The sequence below is a fragment of the Oncorhynchus keta genome, unplaced genomic scaffold (assembly GCF_023373465.1).
Source record: "Oncorhynchus keta strain PuntledgeMale-10-30-2019 unplaced genomic scaffold, Oket_V2 Un_contig_5912_pilon_pilon, whole genome shotgun sequence".
Classification (NCBI taxonomy): domain Eukaryota; kingdom Metazoa; phylum Chordata; class Actinopteri; order Salmoniformes; family Salmonidae; genus Oncorhynchus; species Oncorhynchus keta.
In genome coordinates, this window is record NW_026288580.1 from 35,337 (window position 1) to 61,699 (window position 26,363).

The window sequence follows — 26,363 nt, forward strand, 5'->3', positions numbered from 1 at the left end:
TGATTTTTCCTGCTCAGAGTGAGGCTTTTATTTGCAAAGTGAGGATAAAGAGCCGGCAAACTGTACAATTATTTACACAATCAAATAAATAGACCTTACCCTGTCTGTCTCTAAAACCATGAGAATACAGGGTTCTTATACTCCTACCCATAATGCATTTAACCAATAAAAACAAGGCATTTCACACACTCAATCAACATTCAAAAGACATGAATTACAATATAAATGTCTTCAGATCATAAACATACTTGAACATACAGTATACATGCACACATATCAATAAAGGGGCTTCCCCTGCTTTAAGCATGAATACAACCTGGGATATAAACATGTACATCCCCCGGGATAGGCTACTACCACATTACCCGTCCCATTCAATAACTATGCAGTCGAATGCACCACTGCTTGCCCATCAATTCTCAGACCAGGAAATGAACAGAACCCTCTTCAATAAATAAAGAATACAAGATAATCATACACATTTCGGACTACCTTCACGTTTTAAAGCTGCAATATGTCACTTTTTGGGTGACCTGACCAAATTCACATAGAAATGTGAGTTATCGATCTGTCATTCCCATTGACAGCAAGTCTAACAAGCTGTAGATGTTCTATGTGCACTATTTATATGCTTCCCGTTCTTTAGTTTCATTTTTACTCCTTTTACTTTCAGTTTTGTACACCAGCTTCAAACACCTGGAAATACAATATTCTTACTATTGAAGAGATATTTCACCACAGTTTAGATGGTGCAATGATTCTCTACACTATACAGTATATTACTTGTTTTGTCACAAACTGAAATTAGGCAAACTATTGCAATTTAAGAAACCAGGAATGACAGAGTGATTTCTACATATTGCACCTTTAACGAACTCATCAACATTCTTTTTGAAGGACAATCATCAATCCAGATGCCTATATATTGATTAGTTGGGGACATAATCAATGAGGGCACCATCCAATGTACGTATGCATAAGTCATCAGATACATTTTTACGTGATTAAAATATAATATATACTTGGTTTTACCTTGCATTAATTAAGTAACAATTTCAGTTAATAAAGGCTTTCGGCAAGACAATAAAGGCAGATTAAAGCTCTGACAGAACCTGGTCAGCCATCGGTGAAATAGCATACACAACAGTGTCATCTGCATACAAGTTAAAGTGATTGCTTCTTCTTCAGACAAACCAATATTGTTCATGTAAAAAGAACCATGACATTACAGTGTACTGACATAAATTGGAGGTTTGCTGGTGTGGGATGGAGTACTTCTCAGCGGAGCGCCTGACTTCACACTATGGTCACATTTTTTTAGTTGTTGGCTTGGTTGTCGTCAGGTCAGGCTCTGGGTGTGTTCTCTTCTGCCGTCTAAGTTTTGTGTTGGACTTGAGGTAATAATGTTGTAAAGTCAGCTCCTCAGCAAAGGAACGCACGGCGAGGAAGGTGTGCAGCAGCAGGTGGGGGAAGCGGGAGGTGAAGTAGGAGACAAAGTCATCAGGGATGGAGCCCAGAGTCTTCTGGACCTCCTTAGGAGAATCGTGGTAATGGTGTTTCTATGAGAAACAACATGTTGCTTATAAAATGTAATTTACACACATTTAGTTTCTTGTGTCAGATTTACATAAATACTACATTTAACAGGTTTATGGGGGTAGTAGGTGGCATAGAGGATGCCTGCATCCTCTCATGTTTTTGACTAATTAAATAATGTTTTGCAAATATACCAACATGTTATTATTATGCTTCATTTGTGTATTTAAAAAAAAAATGTTACCCCTTTTTCTCCCCAATTTCGTGGTGTCCAATTGTTTTAGTAGCTACTATCTTGTCTCATCGCTACAACTCCCGTACAGGCTCAGGAGAGACGATGCACAACCCAACCTAGCCGCACTGCTTCTTAACACAGCGCGCATCCAACCCGGAAGCCAGCCGCACCAATGTGTCGGAGGAAACACCGTGCACCTGGCAACCTTGGTTAGCAACCAAGCCTTCCCTAACCCGGACGACGCTGGGCCAATTGTGCATCGCCCAATGAACCTCCCAGTCGCGGCCGGTTACGACAGAGCCTGGGCGCGAACCCAGAGTCGCTGATGGCACAGCTGGCGCTGCAGTACAGCGCCCTTAACCACTGTGCCACCCGGGAGGCCAATCATTTGTGTATTTTAATATAGTATGGCAATTGTATTTGGACAGAACACACCTTGTTTCTTATGGCACGTAGAAGACTTTTAACAGAGTCCTCTTCATATGCTCCTTTACGTTTTTCTAGATCTGCAGAAGGAAGAAACACAGCCACTAAACAAACAACAACAATTCTATTAAGATACAGAATTATGATATCAAGAAAGTTTGTCATTAGTGTAATATAATACAACAACAAAACAGAGATGTTGCTGTTGTCTGGTCCAGCAATAAACTCATCTTGCAAATGTAGTCATGTCATTCATGACACCTCTGATCTGGATGTTAATGTTACTAGAAATATACTGTAATAGAAAATGGAAAATAGAAAATTACAGGCTGCAAAGTGTTGCTGTTCAAACGCTGATCTCAGACCAGTCACTAACCTTTCTGCAGAACTGCTGTGATGTGTTCCATCCAGTTATTCCTCACCACTTCCTGTCCCCCTGACTCTAGCTGCTGTATGATTGGACCATCCGATGTCTCATTTACAATACTGTCACTCACGTCCTACAGGGGAAGACAGTACTTTAATTAATCCAACATCTCGTTTACCACCCTCTTGCTGTATGCTCAATGGACTCCACTATTGCTATATATTCTATTGATAGAATACCCATTGTTTCTGTTGTTGCAGTTACATTTTTTACCTAGTAGAATTAAAGGATATTGTAATCTAGCTAACTGACATTAGCTATGCATTGATTATACTTAATAGTGACCTGGAAGAACATCAGTTGTTTCTCCAGGCTCCAGAAGAAGGGGTGTTTGAGCACGCTCTCAGCAGAAGGCCTCCTCTGGGGCTCCATGTTCAGCATCTGTTCTATCAGGTCTGTGGCCACGATGTCCTCTGGGAAAGACAAGACCAAACACACACACAGACACAGTAACCATGGGCAGGTTCAAGGCCAAGGCACTTTGTTCATTCAAAAACATGGTGATGAAAGTACCCACACTGGACACACCACGTCATATGAAAGTGGACAACTGGACACACCACCACATTATATGAAAGTACCCACACTGGACACACCACGTCATATGAAAGTGGACAACTGGACACACCACGTCATATGAAAGTGGACAACTGGACACACCACCACATCATATGAAAGTACCCACACTGGACACACCACATCATATGAAAGTACCCACACTGGACACACCACATCATATGAAAGTACCCACACTGGACACACCACGTCATATGAAAGTGGACAACTGGACACACCACCACATCATATGAAAGTACCCACACTGGACACACCACGTCATATGAAAGTACCCACACTGGACACACCACGTCATATGAAAGTGGACAACTGGACACACCACATCATATGAAAGTACCCACACTGGACACACCACATCATATGAAAGTACCCACACTGGACACACCACATCATATGAAAGTACCCACACTGGACACACCACGTCATATGAAAGTGGACAACTGGACACACCACATCATATGAAAGTACTCACACTGGACACACCACATCATATGAAAGTACCCACACTGGACACACCACGTCATATGAAAGTACCCACACTGGACACACCACGTCATATGAAAGTACCCACACTGGACACACCACGTCATATGAAAGTACCCACACTAGACACACCACCACATCATATGAAAGTACCCACACTGGACACACCACGTCATATGAAAGTACCCACACTGGACACACCACATCATATGAAAGTACCCACACTGGACACACCACATCATATGAAAGTACCCACACTGGACACACCACCACATCATATGAAAGTACCCACACTGGACACACCACCACATCATATGAAAGTACCCACACTGGACACACCACGTCATATGAAAGTACCCACACTGGACACACCACATCATATGAAAGTACCCACACTGGACACACCACATCACCACACTGGACACACCACATCATATGAAAGTACCCACACTGGACACACCACATCATATGAAAGTACCCACACTGGACACACCACATCATATGAAAGTACCCACACTGGACACACCACGTCATATGAAAGTACCCACACTGGACACACCACGTCATATGAAAGTACCCACACTGGACACACCACCACGTCATATGAAAGTACCCACACTGGACACACCACATCATATGAAAGTACCCACACTGGACACACCACATCATATGAAAGTACCCACACTGGACACACCACGTCATATGAAAGCGGACAACTGGACACACCACCACATTATATGAAAGTACCCACACTGGACACACCACGTCATATGAAAGTGGACAACTGGACACACCACCACATCATATGAAAGTACCCACACTGGACACACCACGTCATATGAAAGTGGACAACTGGACACACCACCACATCATATGAAAGTACCCACACTGGACACACCACGTCATATGAAAGTACCCACACTGGACACACCACGTCATATGAAAGTGGACAACTGGACACACCACATCATATGAAAGTACCCACACTGGACACACCACATCATATGAAAGTACCCACACTGGACACACCACATCATATGAAAGTACCCACACTGGACACACCACGTCATATGAAAGTACCCACACTGGACACACCACGTCATATGAAAGTACCCACACTGGACACCACCACATCATATGAAAGTACCCACACTGGACACACCACGTCATATGAAAGTACCCACACTGGACACACCACATCATATGAAAGTACCCACACTGGACACACCACGTCATATGAAAGTACCCACACTGGACACCACCACATCATATGAAAGTACCCACACTGGACACACCACCACATCATATGAAAGTACCCACACTGGACACACCACATCATATGAAAGTACCCACACTGGACACACCACATCATATGAAAGTACCCACACTGGACACACCACATCATATGAAAGTACCCACACTGGACACACCACGTCATATGAAAGTACCCACACTGGACACACCACATCATATGAAAGTACCCACACTGGACACACCACATCATATGAAAGTACCCACACTGGACACACCACATCATATGAAAGTGGACAACTGGACACACCACATCATATGAAAGTACCCACACTGGACACACCACATCATATGAAAGTGGACAACTGGACACACCACGTCATATGAAAGTACCCACACTGGACACACCACGTCATATGAAAGTACCCACACTGGACACACCACGTCATATGAAAGTACCCACACTGGACACACCACGTCATATGAAAGTGGACACACACTGGACACACCACACGTCATATGAAAGTACCCACACTGGACACACATCATGAAAGTACCCACACTGGACACACCACGTCATATGAAAGTACCCACACTGGACACACACGTCACCACTGGTCATATGAAAGTACCCACACTGGACACACCACGTCATATGAAAGTACCCACACTGGACACACACACCACGTCATATGAAAGTACACTGGACACACCACTGGACACACCACATCATATGAAAGTACCCACACTGGACACACCACGTCATATGAAAGTACCCACACTGGACACACCACCACGTCATATGAAAGTACCCACACTGGACACACCACGTCATATGAAAGTACCCACACTGGACACACCACGTCATATGAAAGTACCCACACTGGACACACCACGTCATATGAAAGTACCCACACTGGACACACCACGTCATATGAAAGTACCCACACTGAAAGTACCCACACACACACCACGTCATATGAAAGTACCCACACTGGACACACCACGTCATATGAAAGTACCCACACTGGACACACCACGTCATATGAAAGTACCCACACTGGACACACCACATCATATGAAAGTACCCACACTGGACACACCACGTCATATGAAAGTACCCACACTGGACACACCACGTCATATGAAAGTACCCACACTGGACACACCACGTCATATGAAAGTACCCACACTGGACACACCACGTCATATGAAAGTACCCACACTGGACACACCACGTCATATGAAAGTACCCACACTGGACACACCACGTCATATGAAAGTACCCACACTGGATCACACCACCGTCATATGAAAGTACCCACACTGGACACACCACGTCATATGAAAGTACCCACACTGGACACACCACACGTCATATGAAAGTACCCACACTGGACACACCACGTCATATGAAAGTACCCACACTGGACACACCACGTCATATGAAAGTACCCACACTGGACACACCACGTCATACTGGACACACCACGTCATATGAAAGTACCCACACTGGACACACCACGTCATATGAAAGTACCCACACTGGACACACCACGTCATATGAAAGTACCCACACTGGACACACCACGTCATATGAAAGTACCCACACTGGACACACCACATCATATGAAAGTACCCACACTGGACACACCACGTCATATGAAAGTACCCACACTGGACACACCACGTCATATGAAAGTACCCACACTGGACACACCACGTCATATGAAAGTACCCACACTGGACACACCACGTCATATGAAAGTACCCACACTGGACACACCACGTCATATGAAAGTCCCACACTGGACACACCACGTCATATGAAAGTACCCACACTGGACACACCACGTCATATGAAAGTACCCACACTGGACACACCACGTCATATGAAAGTACCCACACTGGACACACCACGTCATATGAAAGTACCCACACTGGACACACACATCATATGAAAGTACCCACACTGGACACACTGGACACGTCGTCATATGAAAGTACCCACACTGGACACACCACGTCATATGAAAGTACCCACACTGGACACACCACGTCATATGAAAGTACCCACACTGGACACACCACGTCATATGAAAGTACCCACACTGGACACACCACATCATATGAAAGTACCCACACTGGACACACCACATCATATGAAAGTACCCACACTGGACACACCACGTCATATGAAAGTACCCACACTGGACACACCACGTCATATGAAAGTACCCACACTGGACACACCACGTCATATGAAAGTACCACACTGGACACACCACGTCATATGAAAGTACCCACACTGGACACACCACGTCATATGAAAGTACCCACACTGGACACACCACGTCATATGAAAGTACCCACACTGGACACACCACGTCATATGAAAGTACCCACACTGGACACACCACATCATATGAAAGTGGACAACTGGACACACCACGTCATATGAAAGTACCCACACTGGACACACCACGTCATATGAAAGTACCCACACTGGACACACCACGTCATATGAAAGTACCCACACTGGACACACCACGTCATATGAAAGTACCCACACTGGACACACCACGTCATATGAAAGTACCCACACTGGACACACCACGTCATATGAAAGTACACACTGGACACCACGTCATATGAAAGTACCCACACTGGACACACCACGTCATATGAAAGTACCCACACTGGACACACCACCACGTCATATGAAAGTACCCACACTGGACACACCACGTCATATGTACCCAAGTACACCACGTCACTGGACACACCACACCACGTCATATGAAAGTACCCACACTGGACACACCACATCATATGAAAGTCATACCCACACTGGACACACCACGTCATATGAAAGTACCCACACTGGACACACCACGTCATATGAAAGTACCCACACTGGACACACCACGTCATATGAAAGTACCCACACTGGACACACCACGTCATATGAAAGTACCCACACTGGACACACCACGTCATATGAAAGTACCCACACTGGACACACCACGTCATATGAAAGTACCCACACTGGACACACCACGTCATATGAAAGTACCCACTGGACACACGTCTGAAAGTACCCACACACACCACGTCATATGAAAGTACCCACACTGGACACACCACGTCATATGAAAGTACCCACACTGGACACACCATGTCATATGAAAGTACCCACACTGGACACACCATGTCATATGAAAGTACACTGGACCACCACTGGACACGTCATATGAAAGTACCCACACCACGTCATATGAAAGTACCCACACTGGACACACTGGACACACCACGTCATATGAAAGTACCCACACTGGACACACCACACACCACTGGTCATATGAAAGTACCCACACTGGACACACCACTGGACACACACCACGTCATATGAAAGTACCCACACTGGACACACCACGTCATATGAAAGTACCCACACTGGACACACCACGTCATATGAAAGTACCCACACTGGACACACCACGTCATATGAAAGTACCCACACTGGACACACCACGTCATATGAAAGTACCCACACTGGACACACCACGTCATATGAAAGTACCCACACTGGACACACCACGTCATATGAAAGTACCCACACTGGACACACCACGTCATATGAAAGTACCCACACTGGACACACCACGTCATATGAAAGTGGACAACTGGACACACCACGTCATATGAAAGTACCCACACTGGACACACCACGTCATATGAAAGTACCCACACTGGACACACCACATCATATGAAAGTACCCACACTGGACACACCACGTCATATGAAAGTACCCACACTGGACACACCACGTCATATGAAAGTACCCACACTGGACACACCATGAAAGTCATATGAAAGTACCCACACTGGACACACACCACGTCATATGAAAGTACCCACACTGGACACACCACGTCATATGAAAGTACCCACACTGGACACACCACGTCACCCACACTATGAATGAAAGTACCCACACTGGACACACCACGTCATATGAAAGTACCCACACTGGACACACCATGTCATATGAAAGTACCCACACTGGACACACCACGTCATATGAAAGTACCCACACTGGACACACCACGTCATATGAAAGTACCCATATGAAAGTACACTGGACACACCACGTCATATGAAAGTACCCACACTGGACACACCACGTCATATGAAAGTACCCACACTGGACACACCACGTCATATGAAAGTACCCACACTGGACACACCACGTCATATGAAAGTACCCACACTGGACACACCATGTCATATGAAAGTGGACAACTGGGTAATATCTGGTGGAGATTTTGATCAATGAGAATATAACCTACAGTATATTCACCCACTAAAAAGACAGCCAACAGTTGTTGAAAGTTTGTTGTTATCACTATGCTTTAGACCATCTACTGTAAAAGCACAACCAAATTACAATGGGAAAAGAATGTCAATTTTTGGTTTGTTGTTACCTAAATGTGTTATCACTGCACTTTCAAACATTTAAAACAAAGTTCAAATGTGAATGTCAGATATTGTGTTTATTTATACAACTACTTCATGTGTTATTACTGTGCTTCATCTAATAGCACAATCAAATGAACTGGATTCAGTTGATTACATTAAAAGTAAATGGTGCAAGTGATCAATGCCATTTTGAAATTCTGCGCAGATTACATAGGAAGATATTTATTACAGTTACATCAAAATGTGGCCATGGATGTGTTACTCATTTTAAGGTTGAATAAATACTGTGACAATAGTTTGTAAGATAACTTTAGGCTAAGGCTATATTACAAAAGTAATTTAGAATTGTGTTTGGTTTACAACGCAACCAAATATCAACATTTGAAGAGTTTCATTCTGAAACACTATTTATCCACTTTCAGAAAGTTTGGTAAATTAGCTTTAATTGTTTAAAGAAATTATGAAATAGATTGGTGTGTTTTTTCACAATCTAATCATGGCATGGGGTTGTTCAATGACAGACGTGTTTGTTTAAAATATATCACTTGATGGTTTCACATTTTATTTGCTAAATGCTATATGTTTGTCTCACTCAAAGATAATTCATTTGTACTGCTAGGTTTTACACATGCAAATGTAACAAATAACTAATTGTTTACTAAAGAAATGTATACATTTGTGACATCAATATTAAAACGTTTTGTATTATTCAATACAGTAATATCTGTATGTCAAACATTTACATGAACATTTTAGTCATTTAGCAGATGCTCTTATCCAGAGTGACTTACTTAGTGCATTCATCTTAAGATAACTAGGTGAAACAACCACAAATCACAGTCAAATATCCATTTCAGCTAAATAATGGACATATATAGTTGAGCAAAAAAACAACATTTTCATACACATCATACAAATCTATGAATAAAAACAGTAACATTTTACACACACATGAAGGTACCCATAAGTAATAATTTGTGAAGAAAAAACACAAATGTGAAAAATTGGTAGTTGTAGCATTTTGGAAATAAGCTCTTCATTTAAAGGAGATTATCTTCTGTTTAGATAGTTCCATCTGTGCCACTGACTTAGTCTGGCTTAGACTGGCTTTAATTACAGTTTGTCTACAAATTAATAATTTAGATGTTGGATGTGCGTCTCCAAAAATCTAAGTTACAGAAATAGGACAAAATCAAATCAGATCAACCTTTAAATGCACTTTAAAGGTGCACTATGCAGAAATCGCTCTGTCATTTCCTGGTTGTTAAAACTCGAATAGTCTGCCTACTTTCAATTTATGTTCAAAATAAGCTAGTATAGTGTAGAGCAGGGGTATTCAAATCTTTCCCTACGACGTCCGGAGCCTGCTGGTTTTCTGTTCTACCTGATAATTAATGGCACCCACCTGGTGTCCCAGGTCTAATCAGAACTTGATTAGAGGGGAACAATGAAAAAACGCAGTGGGACTGGCTTCGAGGTCCAGAGTTCAGTTTGAGGGGTGTAGAGAATCCATATAAACTGCTGTGAAGTATAATTACCATAACCAAAAACATTGTTGTCTCAACTGTTTGAAACTGGTTTACAAATCCAAAGTAGAAGATGCAAAAACAAAACATAAGAGCAGGAAGTATAGAAATAGAGCACATAGAACAGCTCTACTGCTACTTAGACTGGCTTTCAAGTAGAATGATGGATCTATAACTCACATTTCTATGTGAATTTGGTTGGGTTTCCCAAAAAGTTACATATTGCCACTTTAAATAAACTTTGATTTCATTATTAATTTGTAGATTAAATTTGAAATTAACTCAAGTTTGAAACCCTAGGCCTATATGTATTGTCTATTTTTAGTTGAATCCTGGGCTAAATATAAATAATAGCTGTTGATGACTTGGTGTATAGGCCTAAATAGCATCATGGATGATATATGATTGATAAAGTATGTTTACCTTTAATTTGCTCTGTTAAACCTACACTTTGGAATTACTTCGATAGCAACAGTGAATCTATTTAGGTTTTAAGTGGAGATATCTCAGCAATCCTTCTCATGATAGCACATTGGTAACTGACTATTAAGCAGGACTGGGCTTGGTCAAAACCCTGGATCAAAGGGATAGCTGTAGATAGATCTATTCCCCAGTAGGAGGTGCTGCCCAGCCTATAGTTATTTACTGATAGTGTATATAACGTTGAAGATCTGACTAGGGTTGATGATCATTTCAGAAACAACCTGTCACATCTGCTCCTGCCACACCCCCTAGTGGACATCCAGTGTCTCCTTGACCTGCAGCCATTGCTACAGTAGACTCTCTCTCTCTCCCCTCCATCTCTGTTTGTGTGTGATTATGTGGTTGGAGACACGTGTGCTGGAGCCAGAGCGGCTCCTTACCAGCTGCAACCCGTTCCATAATCAAGAACTCTGCTCTTGGGTTCCCCTGTGCTAACACAACCTTTCAGTTGTACACTAACCTTACCATGTTTGTCTTTCTGTAATCCGTTAAGGTTGTATTTGCCATCCATGATATTAGCAGTCTGCCGATAGGGTTTTCCAAATGGATGTTCTCCTCCTGTCAACACATAGTAAAACACACAGCCGGCAGAGAAGATGTCCACAGCACTGGTCTGTAGAGGAAGAGGAGTGTCTTTAATAATAGTTGTTTCAGAACAGTACCACAATCACTACTAGTTCTAATCTAAAGGCAACCTAAAATAATAGTTCACAAATTTGTCAGACTATAGTTAGGTTTCCATCCAATTGGTGACAGATTTTCATGCGAATATTCTAAAATCTACATAAAGAAACATTTGCGTTTTCCTGCCTGTAGTGTGTTCCCACCAACCGGACTTGTTAAGGATAACGATCAGTGCGTCATGACGTAGTTCACACATTTCCTTTTTTGTTTCCATTGCATTTTCAATTCTACTCATAGTTCTGTCACAAAAACGGTTGAATTCAATAGAAATGTGCCTACTCTATATCTGCTCTCTAGCTAGCAGATACAGTCAGGGTAGGCTAGTTGACATGATGAGATTATGATGGATAAGAGCGAGAATATTTTTGTCAAATGGAAGTCAAACATCGATCATCATGTCCCCAGAATAAGACCCTCGATATTTATTGGAAAGGAGCATCAAGCTCATCACCTTTCACTTTTGGGAGGCAGCAGTGGTTAGAGCATTGGGAAAGTAACCGAAAGGTTGCTAGATTGAATTCCCGAGCTGACAAGGTAAAAATCGGTCGGCAGTTAACCCACTGTTCCTAGGCCGTCATCGTAAATAACAATGTGTCTTTACTGACTTGCCTAGTTAAATAAAGGTAAAAAATATTTTAAAAAATCACACTCCTGTCAAGTTCATAATTTATTTCATGTGTAGCCTAATAAACGGCTTGGTTTCCGAAGTCGTAGTGGGAGGACCACACAACATGTGGTTGTTATATCAATATTTGAGCATGAAGCCGTTTTTACTGCCATTTCCCGCATAAATAATTTTACAGACACAAAAAGATCCCACCATGTCGAATGAACAAATGATCTATTGGCAATCATACAATTGTACAGAAACTTCCTGGTTCCATCATTTTTAATGGTATACTTTACTGGTATAAACATTTTGAATTAAAGGGGTTATTGTCTAATGTCGAGCATGGTCCTAAAGATAGATGGTGCCTACTATCTTTCTTATGTACGTGTAATATACTGTAGCTTGATCTCCACAACAGAAGATCAACTTTGATTTTAGGGTGAACTGTTCCTTTGAGCAATGGGCCAATCCTGTTTAACTCCTGTAAGGAAATGCCAATTAGCCCATTTCATCACATTTCTTTCTGGATTATCTCTGAATCTGTAATGACTTGAACAGTTCTCTGGTCCAGTGTAAAGATCAGGAGCCACTCACAGGGTTTACTTTCCTGCTGTCATCCAGGACCTCTGGGGCATTCCAGCCCATGGTGCCAAGAGCTCCCGACCTCATGCTGTAGCTTTGTCTGCCGTCCGCTAACTGCTTACTCATCCCAAAGTCTGAGATCTTGACCGTGACTGAGTCAGAATGGTCTTTCAACAGGATGTTGTGGGGCTTCACGTCACGGTGGACTGGGGAGAAAAGATCAGGATGAATCAGTCTACAGGAGTTGTGGGAAGATCATAGATCTGATCAATGATAATATAAGGAAAAGTCATCAATACTGTAACTTCATTAGGATTATCTACAGTCTACAGTATATACTGGGCTCCTGAGGGGTGCAGCGGTCTAAGGCACTGCATCTCAGTGCTATGGGTGTCACTACAGACCCTGGTTAGATTCCAGGCTGTATCACAACCGGCCGTAATTGGGAGACCCATAGGACGGCGCACACTTGGCCCAGCGTCATCGGGTTTGGCCAAGTGGTTTCTTAACTGGCTTGCCTAGTTAAATAAAGCTTAAATTAAACTTTTAAAAAATGTAATTAGAACCTATGCTGTGAGAGTGCAGGTGTTCCAGTCCTATCATGGTCTGCTGCAGCAGCATCACTGGGTTCAGTCCGCGAAGGTCAAAAGGATTTTCTTTAGTAAAACACTGGAAGAGACACCCAAGTATTAGTGCGCTGATGAACACCAAGCATTCTAACCTTGGAATGTACACTGAACAAAAATATAAACGCAACATGTAAAGTGTTGGGCCTATGTTCCATGAGCTGAAATAAAAAATCACAGAGATTTTCCATACACACAAAAGTTGTGTTTCTCTCAAATTTTGTGCACAAATGTGTATACATCCATTAGTGATAATTTCTCCTTTGCCAAGATAATCCATCCAACTGACAGGTGTGGCATATCAATAAGCTGATTAAACAGCATGATCGTTACACAGGTGCACGTTGTGCAGGGGACAATAAAAAGCCACTCTAAAATGTGTAGTTGTCTTACACAAACACAATGCCACAAATGTCTCAATTTTTGAGGGAGTGTCCAGCAACTTCGCACAGCCATTGAAGAGAACTGGTACAACATTCCACGGCCCACAATCCACAGCCTGTGTTGCAGTGCATGAGGCAAATGGTGGTCACACCAGATACTGACTGGTTTTCTGATCTACGCCCCTACCCTTTTTAAGGTATCTTTGACTAACAGATGCATATCTGTATTCCCAGTCGTAAAATCCATAGATTAGAGTCTAATGAATTTATGTCAATTAACTGATTTCTTATATGAATTGTAACTCAGTAAAATCTTTGAAATTGTTGTATGTTGCGTTTATATGTTTGTTCAGTATATATTCTAACACAGATAATCATGATGTGAGACTGTTATAATAATCAAGTTTTAACCCCTTGGATAAGTCAGAGAATAAAATAGTGAGTCATTCACTTAGACCTTATCCAAAGAGACGGCACACAGCTCGATGGCAATGTATAGGAATTGCCCGTCCTTCTCAGTGCAGAAGTAACGGACGACATGGGGATTGTCGTCCAATTGAAGAAGCAAAGCGACCTCTCGATCAGCATTGCTTTGTTTTGCTAGTTCAATTCTCTTCACTGCCGCAGGACGCTTGTTGACATCATCACAATGGAAGTAACCCCTGGAGGATAGAGGGGGAGAAAGATAAACATCTAGTCAATGAACCGACCGTAAAGACATTTTTGCTGCAAAGAGGGGATTTGGGTTACAAACACATTTCTACAATAACCTTTAAGCTGGTTTACCTGAACACAATTCCATCGGCACCTTTTCCAAGATAGTTATTGGTGTAGTATCTGATCTTTCCAACCGATTCCTCGTCTGATGCTGTATCGAAACGAAAACGCTGTATTCAGACAGAAAATACCACCCTACAGTACCTTTATTGTCAAGACACAGAACCTTATCTGTTAAATCAAAGGCTTATGAGAATTATACATATGTAGGATTTAAATTTGAGCCAGTTTGCTACAGCTGGAAGATAATCATGCAGCAACAGGAAATGTAAATGATTATGTGGATTATAATTAATTTGTGGACATTTGTGTAGGGGTTGATAGATTTTTCGGGACAATCAAGACTGAAATTTCTAAGTGGAATTTACAAACTTCAGAAGCCTTTTTAAACCTCAAATACACTACAAGTTTTACATTTCCCACATTGCAGAAAGTTCTCTAGTTAAAATGACACATTGTATTAGCATAATTGGGAGCATTGCACCTATTGCTGTCTTGCCTTTAACATAATCTGTAAGGAGTATTGAAAAGATTGGATTTATGTTGCATACATGCTCATGTAAATTGGGAACCAAATTGGAACTTTAGGTTTTAACAAACATGTCAAAATGGTTGATAGCTCACCAAGTGCAGCAGGTTTAACTCCAGTCCCAGGAAATATATTGGAGGCAGGAGGTAATGCAGGACCTAAAATAGGATATCATACATATCAAGGGTGATAATAATTATGGACCTGACTGTATATAATGCACAACATCATGTCATTGAGAACTATCATACCAGCACAATGGTAGATATACCGTATAAAATATATTTTAAAGATATAAAACACTACAATACAAGACCTGGCTGAAGATGTCACAACGAATGGATAATCTGATATGTCCCATTGAATTATTACATTATAAAGGGCGTGTCTATATATTACATGGGGTCTTCAAACTGGGGTCTGCACCCCCCTAGGTGTCCACGCATGTACTGCACCCCCCTAGGTGTCCACGCATGTACTGCACCCCCTAGGTGTCCACACATGTACTGCACCCCCCTAGGTGTCCACACATGTACTGCACCCCCCTAGGTGTCCATGCATGTACTGCACCCCCCTAGGTGTCCACACATGTACTGCACCCCCCTAGGTGTCCACGCATGTACTGCACCCCCCTAGGTGTCCATGCATGTACTGCACCCCCCTAGGTGTCCACACATGTACTGCACCCCCTAGGTGTACTGCACCCCCTAGGTGTCCACGCATGTACTGCACCCCCTAGGTGTCCACACATGTACTGCACCCCCTAGGTGTCCACGCATGTACTGCACCCCCTAGGTGTCCACGCATGTACTGCACCCCCTAGGTGTCCACGCATGTACTGCACCCCCTAGGTGTCCACGCATGTACTGCACCCCCTAGGTGTCCACGCATGTACTGCACCTCCCTAGGTGTCCACGCATGTACTGCACCCCCTAGGTGTCCACCATGTACTGCACCCCCTAGGTGTCCACGCATGTACTGCACCCCCTAGGTGTCCACACATGTACTGCACCCCCTAGGTGTCCACGCATGTACTGCACCCCCTAGGTGTCCACGCATGTACTGCACCCCCTAGGTGTCCACGCATGTACTGCACCCCCTAGGTGTCCACGCATGTACTGCACCTCCCTAGGTGTCCACGCATGTACTGCACCCCCTAGGTGTCCACGCATGTACTGCACCCCCTAGGTGTCCATGCATGTACTGCACCCCCTAGGTGTCCACTAGGTGCATGTACTGCACCCCCCTAGGTGTCCACGCATGTACTGCACCCCCCTAGGTGTCCACGCATGTACTGCACCCCCCTAGGTGTCCACGCATGTACTGCACCCCCCTAGGTGTCCACGCATGTACTGCAACCCCCTAGGTGTCCACGCATGTACTGCACCCCCTAGGTGTCCACGCATGTACTGCACCCCCTAGGTGTCCACGCATGTACTGCACCTCCCTAGGTGTCCACGCATGTACTGCACCCCCCTAGGTGTCCACGCATGTACTGCACCCCCTAGGTGTCCACGCATGTACTGCACCCCCTAGGTGTCCACGCATGTACTGCACCTCCCTAGGTGTCCACGCATGTACTGCACCCCCCTAGGTGTCTACGCATGTACTGCACCCCCCTAGGTGTCCACGCATGTACTGCACCTCCCTAGGTGTCTACGCATGTACTGCAGGTGGTTCACAAATATATTTTTAAATAAAGTGCATTTTTTAAAATCAATATTGCTAGTAATAACATAATAAACTAAACGTACATTGCATGACTATAATATAAAAGAGGTGAATATGTTATTTCTTATCATGTCAACTTTATTTCTCAACTCCTAATATTCAACAAAGCATCTGACATAGGCTTTGACAAAGCACCCACAAGTATTTTTTTAAACTTGGACATTCATTTTTGCCAACACATGGCTAACCTTTGTTCAACCAGCTAAACAGTTGCTACTTGAGAAAATGTGTTTGGAGTTACATTTCTATATATTAGGCTATGTTAGAGTTTACACTTCCTCTTCCAATTATAATGTGGGGACTAAATCCTGGAGCTTGACCCATATAACTGCAGACAAACGCTTCTTGCAGCCATCAATGAGCTTTCTGCACCTTTCTACTGACAATTTAGGCAACTTTTCAGCAGCAAACTGCTCTAATTCTTCAATGTTTGAGGGGTGCATGCCCTCCACCAACTGCTATTTTCAGATTTTGCCATGAGTTTACAGATCTGGACTCTTCGTTGGCTACTTCAGAACAGTCCAGCATCTCTTCCTAACCATTCCTGGGTGCTTTTTGATGTATGTTTTAGAGGCGTTTTTGGACACTGGGTTGAACATCGGACTCCAAAACACCTGCTAATCTGCTGATTTCATGATGCATTGCACACGTTCAATGCCCCCAGCACCGGAGGCAGAAAAGCAACCCCACAGCATTATCAAACCTCCTCCATCTTTGATTGTGGGGATGGTGTTGTTTTCTTCTTCAGCAGTGGGGTCTTCCTCTGGTTACCAACAACCAAATGAAGCATTCAAAGAAAATACCACTTTCCCGACAATTAATTATGTATGTCTGTATGGGGGAGGTTCAATAATTCTGTATGGTTGCTTTGCTGCTTCTGGTACTGGGGGCCTTGAATATGTGCAAGAAATCATAAAATCAGCAGATTATCAAGCTGTTTTGCAATGTTCAACCCAGTGTCTAAACACTGTGTCTCTGTTGAATGTTGTAGGTCTTCCAGCAAGACAACAACCCCAAACACACATAAAAACCACCCTGGAATGGTTCCAGAAGAAACACTGAACTGTTCTGGGGTGGCCAGTGAAGAGTCCAGATCTGAATCACATCCACACGGCAAGTTCAAAAACAGCAGTTGGTGGAGGCCACCACTCCAACATTCAAGAATTAGAGCAGTTTGCTTCTGAAGAGTGAAATGGAGAACAATGCATTCAGAATTGAAAGATCAGTTATGGTCAGACAGCTTCTTTTGTTTGACAAAACAGACACTTTCAAAGCACTTTCATTACCTTTCAATACATTGATTGCCTTCCCCAGAGGACAGGAACATTTGAAATTCTATTCATAGGCCAGTAAGCCTTGTCTGTTACTATGTTGTCCTAGTAAGTTTTCTGGTATGATGAAGTTAGGGTGAGGGTAGGCTTAACCCTAACCCTGATCTCCAACCGCTTGTCTCTACCTTGCTGAGGATGCTGTACTCTGGTCAAATTGGGTGGTAATGAAATTCTGCTGCTTAATGACGTTAATATTGAGAGTATAATGGTCAGTTATGGTCTGCTTCTTGTCTGTTAAGATAACCACTTACAGATTCTTAGATATTTAGCTTTTGAGTTGTGACTGGGTTACATTTGTACTTTACCTTAATTAAACAAACATCAGAGTGTCACCTATGTTCTTATCCACAGAATGGGGAAAAGTGTGACAATGTGTAAAATGCCGTATTCTACAGTAGTCCTACAAACTGCACCAAGAAGAGGAAGAGAGAGGACTTTACCCAGATCGATGACCAGATGAGGTTCCTCTTTCAGCAGAATCCTGTAGAAGGCTGATTTAACTTCTGGCCCTCCTGACTGTACGGCTTTGTACAACTCTCTCATCTCGTCCTGGCTGGTATTGGTAGTTTGAATATTAGAGTACACCTCAGGATTGATCATGCCCCTTCTGAGCAGATCATCTGCTATGGGCATCACCTTGCGAACCCTCTGGATGAGCTCAGCCCTGTGTCTATCCACAAACTCAGCAGCTGGTAGTCAGGTTAGAAAAGAAAGAGTTAAAGTTATCAAGACAATATTAGACAATCCCACTTGGTGTATGTGCCCTAAATTGACAAGACTAAACATGTAGGAAGCTGGGAGGTTTTGTTTACATTCAGGACAGGACAAATGTGAAATTCTAGTCATAGGCCAGTAAGCCTTGTCTGTTACTATGTTGTCCTTGTAAGAGGGAGAAAGAAATGACTGAGTTTGCTGGCTCAATTAAGGTAGGGTTTATTGTGAGGGTAGGGTTAACCCTAATCTCCAACTGCGTATCACTCCCATGCTGAGGATGCTGTACTCTGGTAAAAATGGGTGGTAATGAAATTCTGCTGTCTAATGACATTAACATTGCGAGTATAATGGTCAGTTATGGTCGGCCTCTTTTGTCTGTTAAGATAACCACCTACAGAGACTTACACATTTAACTTTTGAGTTGTGACTGGGTTACATTTCTACTTGACCTAATTTAAACGAACATCAGAGTGTAGCCTATGTTCTTGCCCACAGAATGGGGAAGAGTGTGACAAATGGTAAATGTGTAAAAATGGCATATTCTACAGTAGTCCTACAAACTGCACCACAAAGAGGAAGAGAGAGGACTTTACCCAGATTGATGACCAGAAGACGTTCATTTTTCAGCAGAATCCTATAGAAGGCTGCTTTAAGTGGTGTCCCTCCTGACTGCAATGCTTTGTACACCTCTCTCATCTTGCCTGGGTTGGTCTTGGAAGTTGAAATATTAGCAAACATTTCATATTGGATCATGCCCCTTCTGAGCAGATCATCTGCTATGGGCATCACCTTGCGAACCCTCTGGATGAGCTCAGCCCTGTGTCTATCCACAAACTCAGCAGCTGGTAGTCAGGTTAGAAAAGAAAGAGTTGAAGTTATCAAGACAATATTAGACAATCGCTCTTGGTGTATGTGCCCTAAATGGACAAGACTAAACATGTAGGAAGCTGGGAAGTATTGGCTGCACTCAGGTTCGACACACATCAAATTGTCATCATACTGTAGTATTTGTTCATGTAATATCAATGGTGTAGTATTAATGCTCTCTAGCAGTATGATTCTTGCTACCTTAATGCCATTTGTTATCATTCCTCACAATGTGCATATTTTAGGATGCCTTTTTATTTTATAACTACAAAACATGGTAGACAAATTATATACAAATACAGCAAGTTAACTACAGCAGTTGTCTGCAACTTGCACAAATCAATAGTATTATTTTTGAGTTGATCCCAAAGCAAATATGTCACATTTACCATCCTCTTTTGATGTCATTGCAGCAAACTAAGAATGGTGAGAAGTAGTTTGTTCTGGAGAGGGAGAGAGAAAGACAGAATGAGTGAGTGAGTAACAATGCATTAAACATTTCACCAGGACAGAAAAAAGGGTATAGGCTATCCCTTACAACTGATAACCAAACTTTACACACATTATGTCCACTTCCCCTTTCCTATAACAAACATGAGCTGACCATACCCAATCTTTAAAGAGGTCCTGATTAAAGGAAGTCAACTGAATAAAAATACAGAAAGAAAGTTGCACACTCTATATTCTTCCAACAAGTTAATGAGTGAACCTATGGGTTTACCCATTTAATTGCTGGGAGCATATTTAAAGTGTGCAACTTTCTGTCATTATTTTTCTCCACTTCCTCTTTCCTCTCACTAATCTTCTCTCGACAATGTTTACTTTTTGTCTCCAGATTTCTGTTTATTTAAGGTCAATTGCTCACTGGTAAGGTCTTTTCTTTGCTTAAATTTCTATATCCTGTAAAATCATTTTTTATTTGACCTTTATTTAACTAGGCAAGTCAGTTAAGAACAAGTTCTTATTTTCAATGACGGCCTTGGAACAGTGGGATAACTGCCTTGTTCTGCCCTGAACGACAGATGTTTACCTTGTCAGTTTGGGGATTCAATCTTCCAACCTTTCAGTTTCTAGTCCAACACTCTAACCACTAGGCTACCTGCTGCCTCAACAAGAATCCTTGTTAGCGTTACAATTCATGATGATATTTTGTATGGATGATCGTTTAAATAGAGGATTTACGTAATTTTGTAATAGCTGCATGGTTGGAGATATCTGTTCTATGTAGCTAATTGATCTTGCCATGTTTAGGAAAATACATTTGTGGAGTGGTTGAAAAATGAGTTTAATTTTTATTTTACTAGGCAAGTCAGTTAAGAACAAATTCTTATTTTCAACGATGGCTAGAAAAAGTGGGTTAACTGCCTGTTCAGGAGCAGAATGACAGATTTGTACCTTGTCAGCTCAGGGAGTTGATCTTCCAACCTTTCAGTTACAAGTCCAACACTCTAACCACTAGGCTACGCTCCAACCTAAGTGTATGTAAACTTCCGACTTCAACTGTCGGCTTCTACCTACAGTTTATACATATTATACACATTTTACAGACACAATCTATTTTACAATAGTTATATTTTCTTTGTTTTAGTCCTTCCTCTATTTCTGATGTCCATCCAGTTTGATATATATATGTAATTGTGCTATTTCACAAAATGTATGAACCTCTATATGTTTTTTTTTTCTATTATTTAAGTTTTACTCTGTTTCTTAAAAGCATTATTTAATACTACAGTTTCTGGAAAGAGTTCATCTATCTGCTAAGCTTAAGAAGGGGACTATTTTGCAAGGGCAAAATACACAATGTATACAGCATGAATTGAATAAAGGGATGGTACTTACGGTACCAGATAAATCACATTTCAAATCAAATCAAATTTTATTTGTCACATGCACCGAATGTCACATACGCCGGCACAGGTTAGTCGAGGTAATTGAGGTAATATGTACATGAAGGTAAAGTGACTATGCTTAGACAATAAACAGAGAGTTGCAGCAGCGTAAAAATGGGAGTGAAGGGGAAGGGTCAATGCAAATAGTTACAGTAGAGTAACCATTTGATTAGCTATTCAGGAGTCTTATGGCTTGGGGGTAGAAGCTGTTAAGAAGCCTCTTGGACCTAGACATGGCGCTCCAGTCTCTCTTGCCATGCGATAGCCGAGAGAACAGTCTGTGACTAGGGTGGCTGGAGTCCTTGGCAATTTTTAGGGCCTTCCTCTGACACCGCATGGTATAGAGGTCCTGGATGTCAAAAAGCTTGGCCCTAGTGATGTACTGGGCCCTAGTGATGTACTGTAATGTATCTTCTGTAGTGCCTTGTGGTCGGAGGTGGAGCAGTTGCCATACCGTGCAGGGATGAAACCAGTCAGGATGCTCTCGATGGTGTAGCTGTCAAACTTTTTGAGAATCTAAGGACCCATGCCAAATATTTTCAGTCTCCTGAGGGGGAATAGGTTTTGTTGTTACCTCTTCACGACTGTCTTGGTGTGTTTGGACCATGATAGTTCATTGGTGATATTATATTATTATATTATATATTATTATTATTATTATTATTATTATTATTATTATTATTATTATATTATGTGGACACCAAGGAACTTAAAGCTCTCAACCTGCTCCACTACAGCCCTGTCGATGAGAATGGGGACATGCTCGGCCCTCCTTTTCCTGTCGTCCACGATCATCTCCTTTGTCTTGATCACGTTGAGAGAGAGAGTTTGCTATCCTGGCACCACACTGCCAGGTCTCTGACCTCCTCCCTATAGGCTGTCTCATCGTTGGTGGTGATCGGGCCTACCATCGTAGTGTCGTCTGCAAACTTAATGATGGTGCTGGAGTGCTTGGCCATGCAGTCATGGGTGAACAGAGAGTACAGAAGGGGACTGAGCATGCACCCCTGAGGGGCCCCTGTGTTGAGAATCAGTGTGGCAGATGTGTTGTTACCTACCCTTACCACCTACGGCCGGCCCGTCAGGAAGTCTAGGATCCAGTTGCAGAGGGAGTCGTTTAGTCCCAGGGTCCTTAGCTTAGTGATGAGCTTTGAGGGCACAATGGTGTTGAACGCTGAGCTGTAGTCAATGAATAGTATTCTCACATAGGTGTTCCTTTTGTCCAGGTGGGAGAGGGTAGTGTGCAAAAGAGATTGTGTAATCTGTGGATTTTTTACATATTTTCTATTTATTTTACCTTTATTTAACTACAGCAGACAAGTCAGTTAATAACAAATTCTTATTCACAATGACGGCCTACTAAATGGCAAAAGGTCTCCTGTGGGGACGGGGGCCTGGGATTAAAAATTAATAAGAAATACAATATAAATATAAATATAGGACAAAACACACATCACAACAAGAGAGACAACACAATACTACATAAAGAGAGACCTAAGACAACATAGCAAGGCAGTAACACATGACAACACAGCATGGTAGCAACACAACATGACAACATGGTAGCAGCACAAAACATAGTACAAACATTATTGAGCACAGACAACAGCACAAGAGGCAACAATACATCACACAAAGCAGCCACAACTGCTGAAAAAGGGGCTTGCAAGCCAAAGAACACCATCCCAACCGTGAAGCACGGGATGGCAGCATCATGTTGTGGGGGTGCTTTGCTGCAGGAGAGGCTGGTGCTCTTCACAAAATAGATGGCATCATGGAGAGGGAAATTATGTGGATATATTGAAACAACATCTCAAGACATCAGTCAGGAAGTTAAAGTTTGGTCACAAATGGGTCTTCCAAGTGGACAATGACCCCAAGCATACTTCCAAAGTTGTGGCAAAATGGCTTCAGGACAACAAAGTCAAGGTATTAGAGTGGCCATCGCAAAGCCCTGACCTCAATAATATAGAAAATGTGTGGGCAGAACTGAAAAAGCATGTGCGAGTAAGGAGGCCAACAAACCTAACTCAGTTACACCAGCTCTGTCAGGAGGAATGGGCCAAAATTCACCCAACTTATTGTGGGAAGCTTGTGGAAGGCTACCCGGAACGTTTGACCCAAGTTAAACAATTTAAAAGCAATGCTACCAAATACTAATTGAGGGTATGTAAACATCTGACCCACTGGGAATGTGATGAAAGAAATACAAGCTGAAATAAATCATTCTCAACTATTATTCTGACATTTCACATTCTTAAAATAAAGTGGCGATCCTAACTGACCTAAGACAGGGAATTTCAACTAGGATTAAATGTCAGGAATTGTGGCAAAACTGAGTTTAAATGTATTTGGCGAAGGTGTATGTAAACTTCCAACTTCAACTGTAAGTAAGAATGCTGTTCATCGATTACAGCTCAGCATTTAACACCATAGTACCCTCCAAACTCGTCATTAAGCTCGAGACCCTGGGTCTTGACCCCGCCCTGTGCAACTGGGTACTGGATTATCTGACGGGCCGCCACCAGGTGGTGAGGGTAGGAAACAAGATCTCCACCCCGCTGATCCTCAATACTGGGGCCCCACAAGGGTGCGTTCTCAGCCCTCTGCTGTACTCCTTGTTCACCCATGACTGCGTGGCCATGCACGCCTCCAACTCAATCATCAAGTTTGCAGACGACACTACAGTGGTAGGCTTGACAACAACTACGTGGCGGATTACAGGGAGAAGGTGAGGGCCCTCAGAGTGTAGTGTCAGGAAAATAACCTCACACTCAACGTCAACAAAACAAAGGAGATGATCGTGGACTTCAGGAAACAGCAGAGGGAGCACCCCCCTATCCACATCGACTGGACAGTAGTGGTTAAGGTGGAAAGCTTTAAGTTCCTCGGCACACACATCACGGACAAACTGAAATGGTCCACCCACACAGACAGCTTTGTGAAGAAGGCGCAACAGCGCCTCTTCAACCTCAGGAGACTGAAGAAATTTGGCTTGTCACCAAAAACATTCAAACTTTTACAGATGCACAATCGAGAGCATCCTGTTGGGCTGTATCACCGCCTGTTACGGCAACTGCCCCGCACACAACCGTAAGGCTCTCCAGAGGGTAGTGAGCTCTGCACAATGCATCACCGGGGCCAAACTACCTGCCCTCCAGGACACCTACACCACCCGATGTCACAGGAAGAATAAAAAGATCATCAAGGACAACAACCACCCGAGCCACTACCTGATCACCCCGCTATCATCCAAAAGGCGTTGTCAGTACAGGTGCATCAAAGTTGGGACCGAGAGACTGAAAAACAGCTTCTATCTTAAGGCCATCAGACTGTTAAACAGCCATCACTAACATTCAGTGGCTGCTGCCAACATACTGACTCAAATCTCTAGCCACTTTAATAATTAAAAATTGGATGTAATAAATGTATCCACCATTGTGGAAATTGTGGAAACACAAACTATTTGTTTCCTACCCTGTCACAATAACGCCTCCGTGGCATTTTCATTCGTTGTCATGTCAAATACTATCTGTATTCAAAGTGGCCACTACTATATTCTAACTATAGAATTAGAATAATTATACTATTTCCATTATTCCAACAGTTCACGCAAGTGTTTTGCTCTAAATCGAAAATAAGATCAGAGAAAATAAATATAATTCCTCCATCAAATAATGGACAAAAAAACTAAAGCCCATAACCCGGAATGTAAAGGGAATACATTGTAATCATCCTATCATGACATGTAGCCAAACCATGTGTTCGAATAACCATACTAACATACTGTATACTACAAACTTAACATACCATTAGTTCATTTTAGTATACTGTAAACGAACAGTATCATTTCAGTTGAGTGTACTAGCTCTTCGGCAGTCTACCAGAAGTTGATGCTGTTGCTATGAAACCTCTTGCTAGCTAGTTAGCATAACAAATTACTAGTTAGACATTTTACAACTTCGTGCGTGTTCTTAAATGTAATCTGGAGTGCGCTCGTAAATTCAGAGCGTTTCGCTTTCGGAGCAAACACTGGATGCTCAGGCGAGGAGTAGGGTTGATTTGATCTTTCTGACCTTACAAGGGCAGTCAAGCACCCAAGCTAACATTGGCCAGCTACTTCTAGAAACAAATGAGAGTGACCACTCTATTTGTATTTTATTTAACTAGGCAAGTCAGTTAAGAACAAATTCTTATTTTCAATGAACAGTGGG

At 42.5% G+C, this 26,363-nt stretch overlaps 1 protein-coding gene and 1 long non-coding RNA gene across 3 annotated transcripts; one reads left to right on the forward strand and one right to left on the reverse strand.

Moving 5' to 3' along the window:
• LOC118372148 (serine/threonine-protein kinase/endoribonuclease IRE1-like) lies at positions 1 to 26,323 on the reverse strand. 2 transcript variants are annotated; one of them, XM_052510621.1, is made up of 14 exons: positions 23,208 to 26,323; positions 20,650 to 20,703; positions 19,987 to 20,235; positions 19,120 to 19,368; positions 15,713 to 15,775; positions 15,098 to 15,179; positions 14,769 to 14,973; positions 13,869 to 13,971; positions 13,315 to 13,508; positions 11,892 to 12,039; positions 2,910 to 3,037; positions 2,574 to 2,697; positions 2,207 to 2,277; positions 1 to 1,559 (listed from the first exon to the last, which is right to left on the reverse strand). In XM_052510621.1, exons 2-14 carry the CDS (start codon positions 20,666 to 20,668, stop codon positions 1,308 to 1,310), a joined length of 1,887 nt encoding a protein of 628 aa, XP_052366581.1. In that variant the 5' UTR covers positions 20,669 to 20,703; positions 23,208 to 26,323; the 3' UTR covers positions 1 to 1,307. The 2 variants fall into 2 exon arrangements, with proteins under 2 accessions (XP_052366581.1, XP_052366582.1); XM_052510622.1 differs by lacking the exon at positions 19,987 to 20,235 and having other exon boundaries at positions 23,208 to 26,318.
• On the forward strand, positions 15,787 to 17,008 carry LOC127925604 (uncharacterized). The gene is made up of 3 exons (XR_008121517.1): positions 15,787 to 16,080; positions 16,167 to 16,224; positions 16,897 to 17,008. It is a non-coding gene; the product is annotated as an uncharacterized LOC127925604 (long non-coding RNA).
• Positions 26,324 to 26,363: the final 40 nt, after the last annotated feature.

Bases quoted from the DNA above. Each gene is read 5' to 3' on its own strand.
- LOC118372148 (XM_052510621.1), bottom strand. The intron at 15,776-19,119 runs GTAAAGTCCTCT...ATCCTATTTTAG, and splicing joins TCATCTGGTCATCGATCTGG to GTCCTGCATTACCTCCTGCC. The intron at 2,278-2,573 runs GTTAGTGACTGG...TTCCTTCTGCAG, and splicing joins CACAGCAGTTCTGCAGAAAG to ATCTAGAAAAACGTAAAGGA.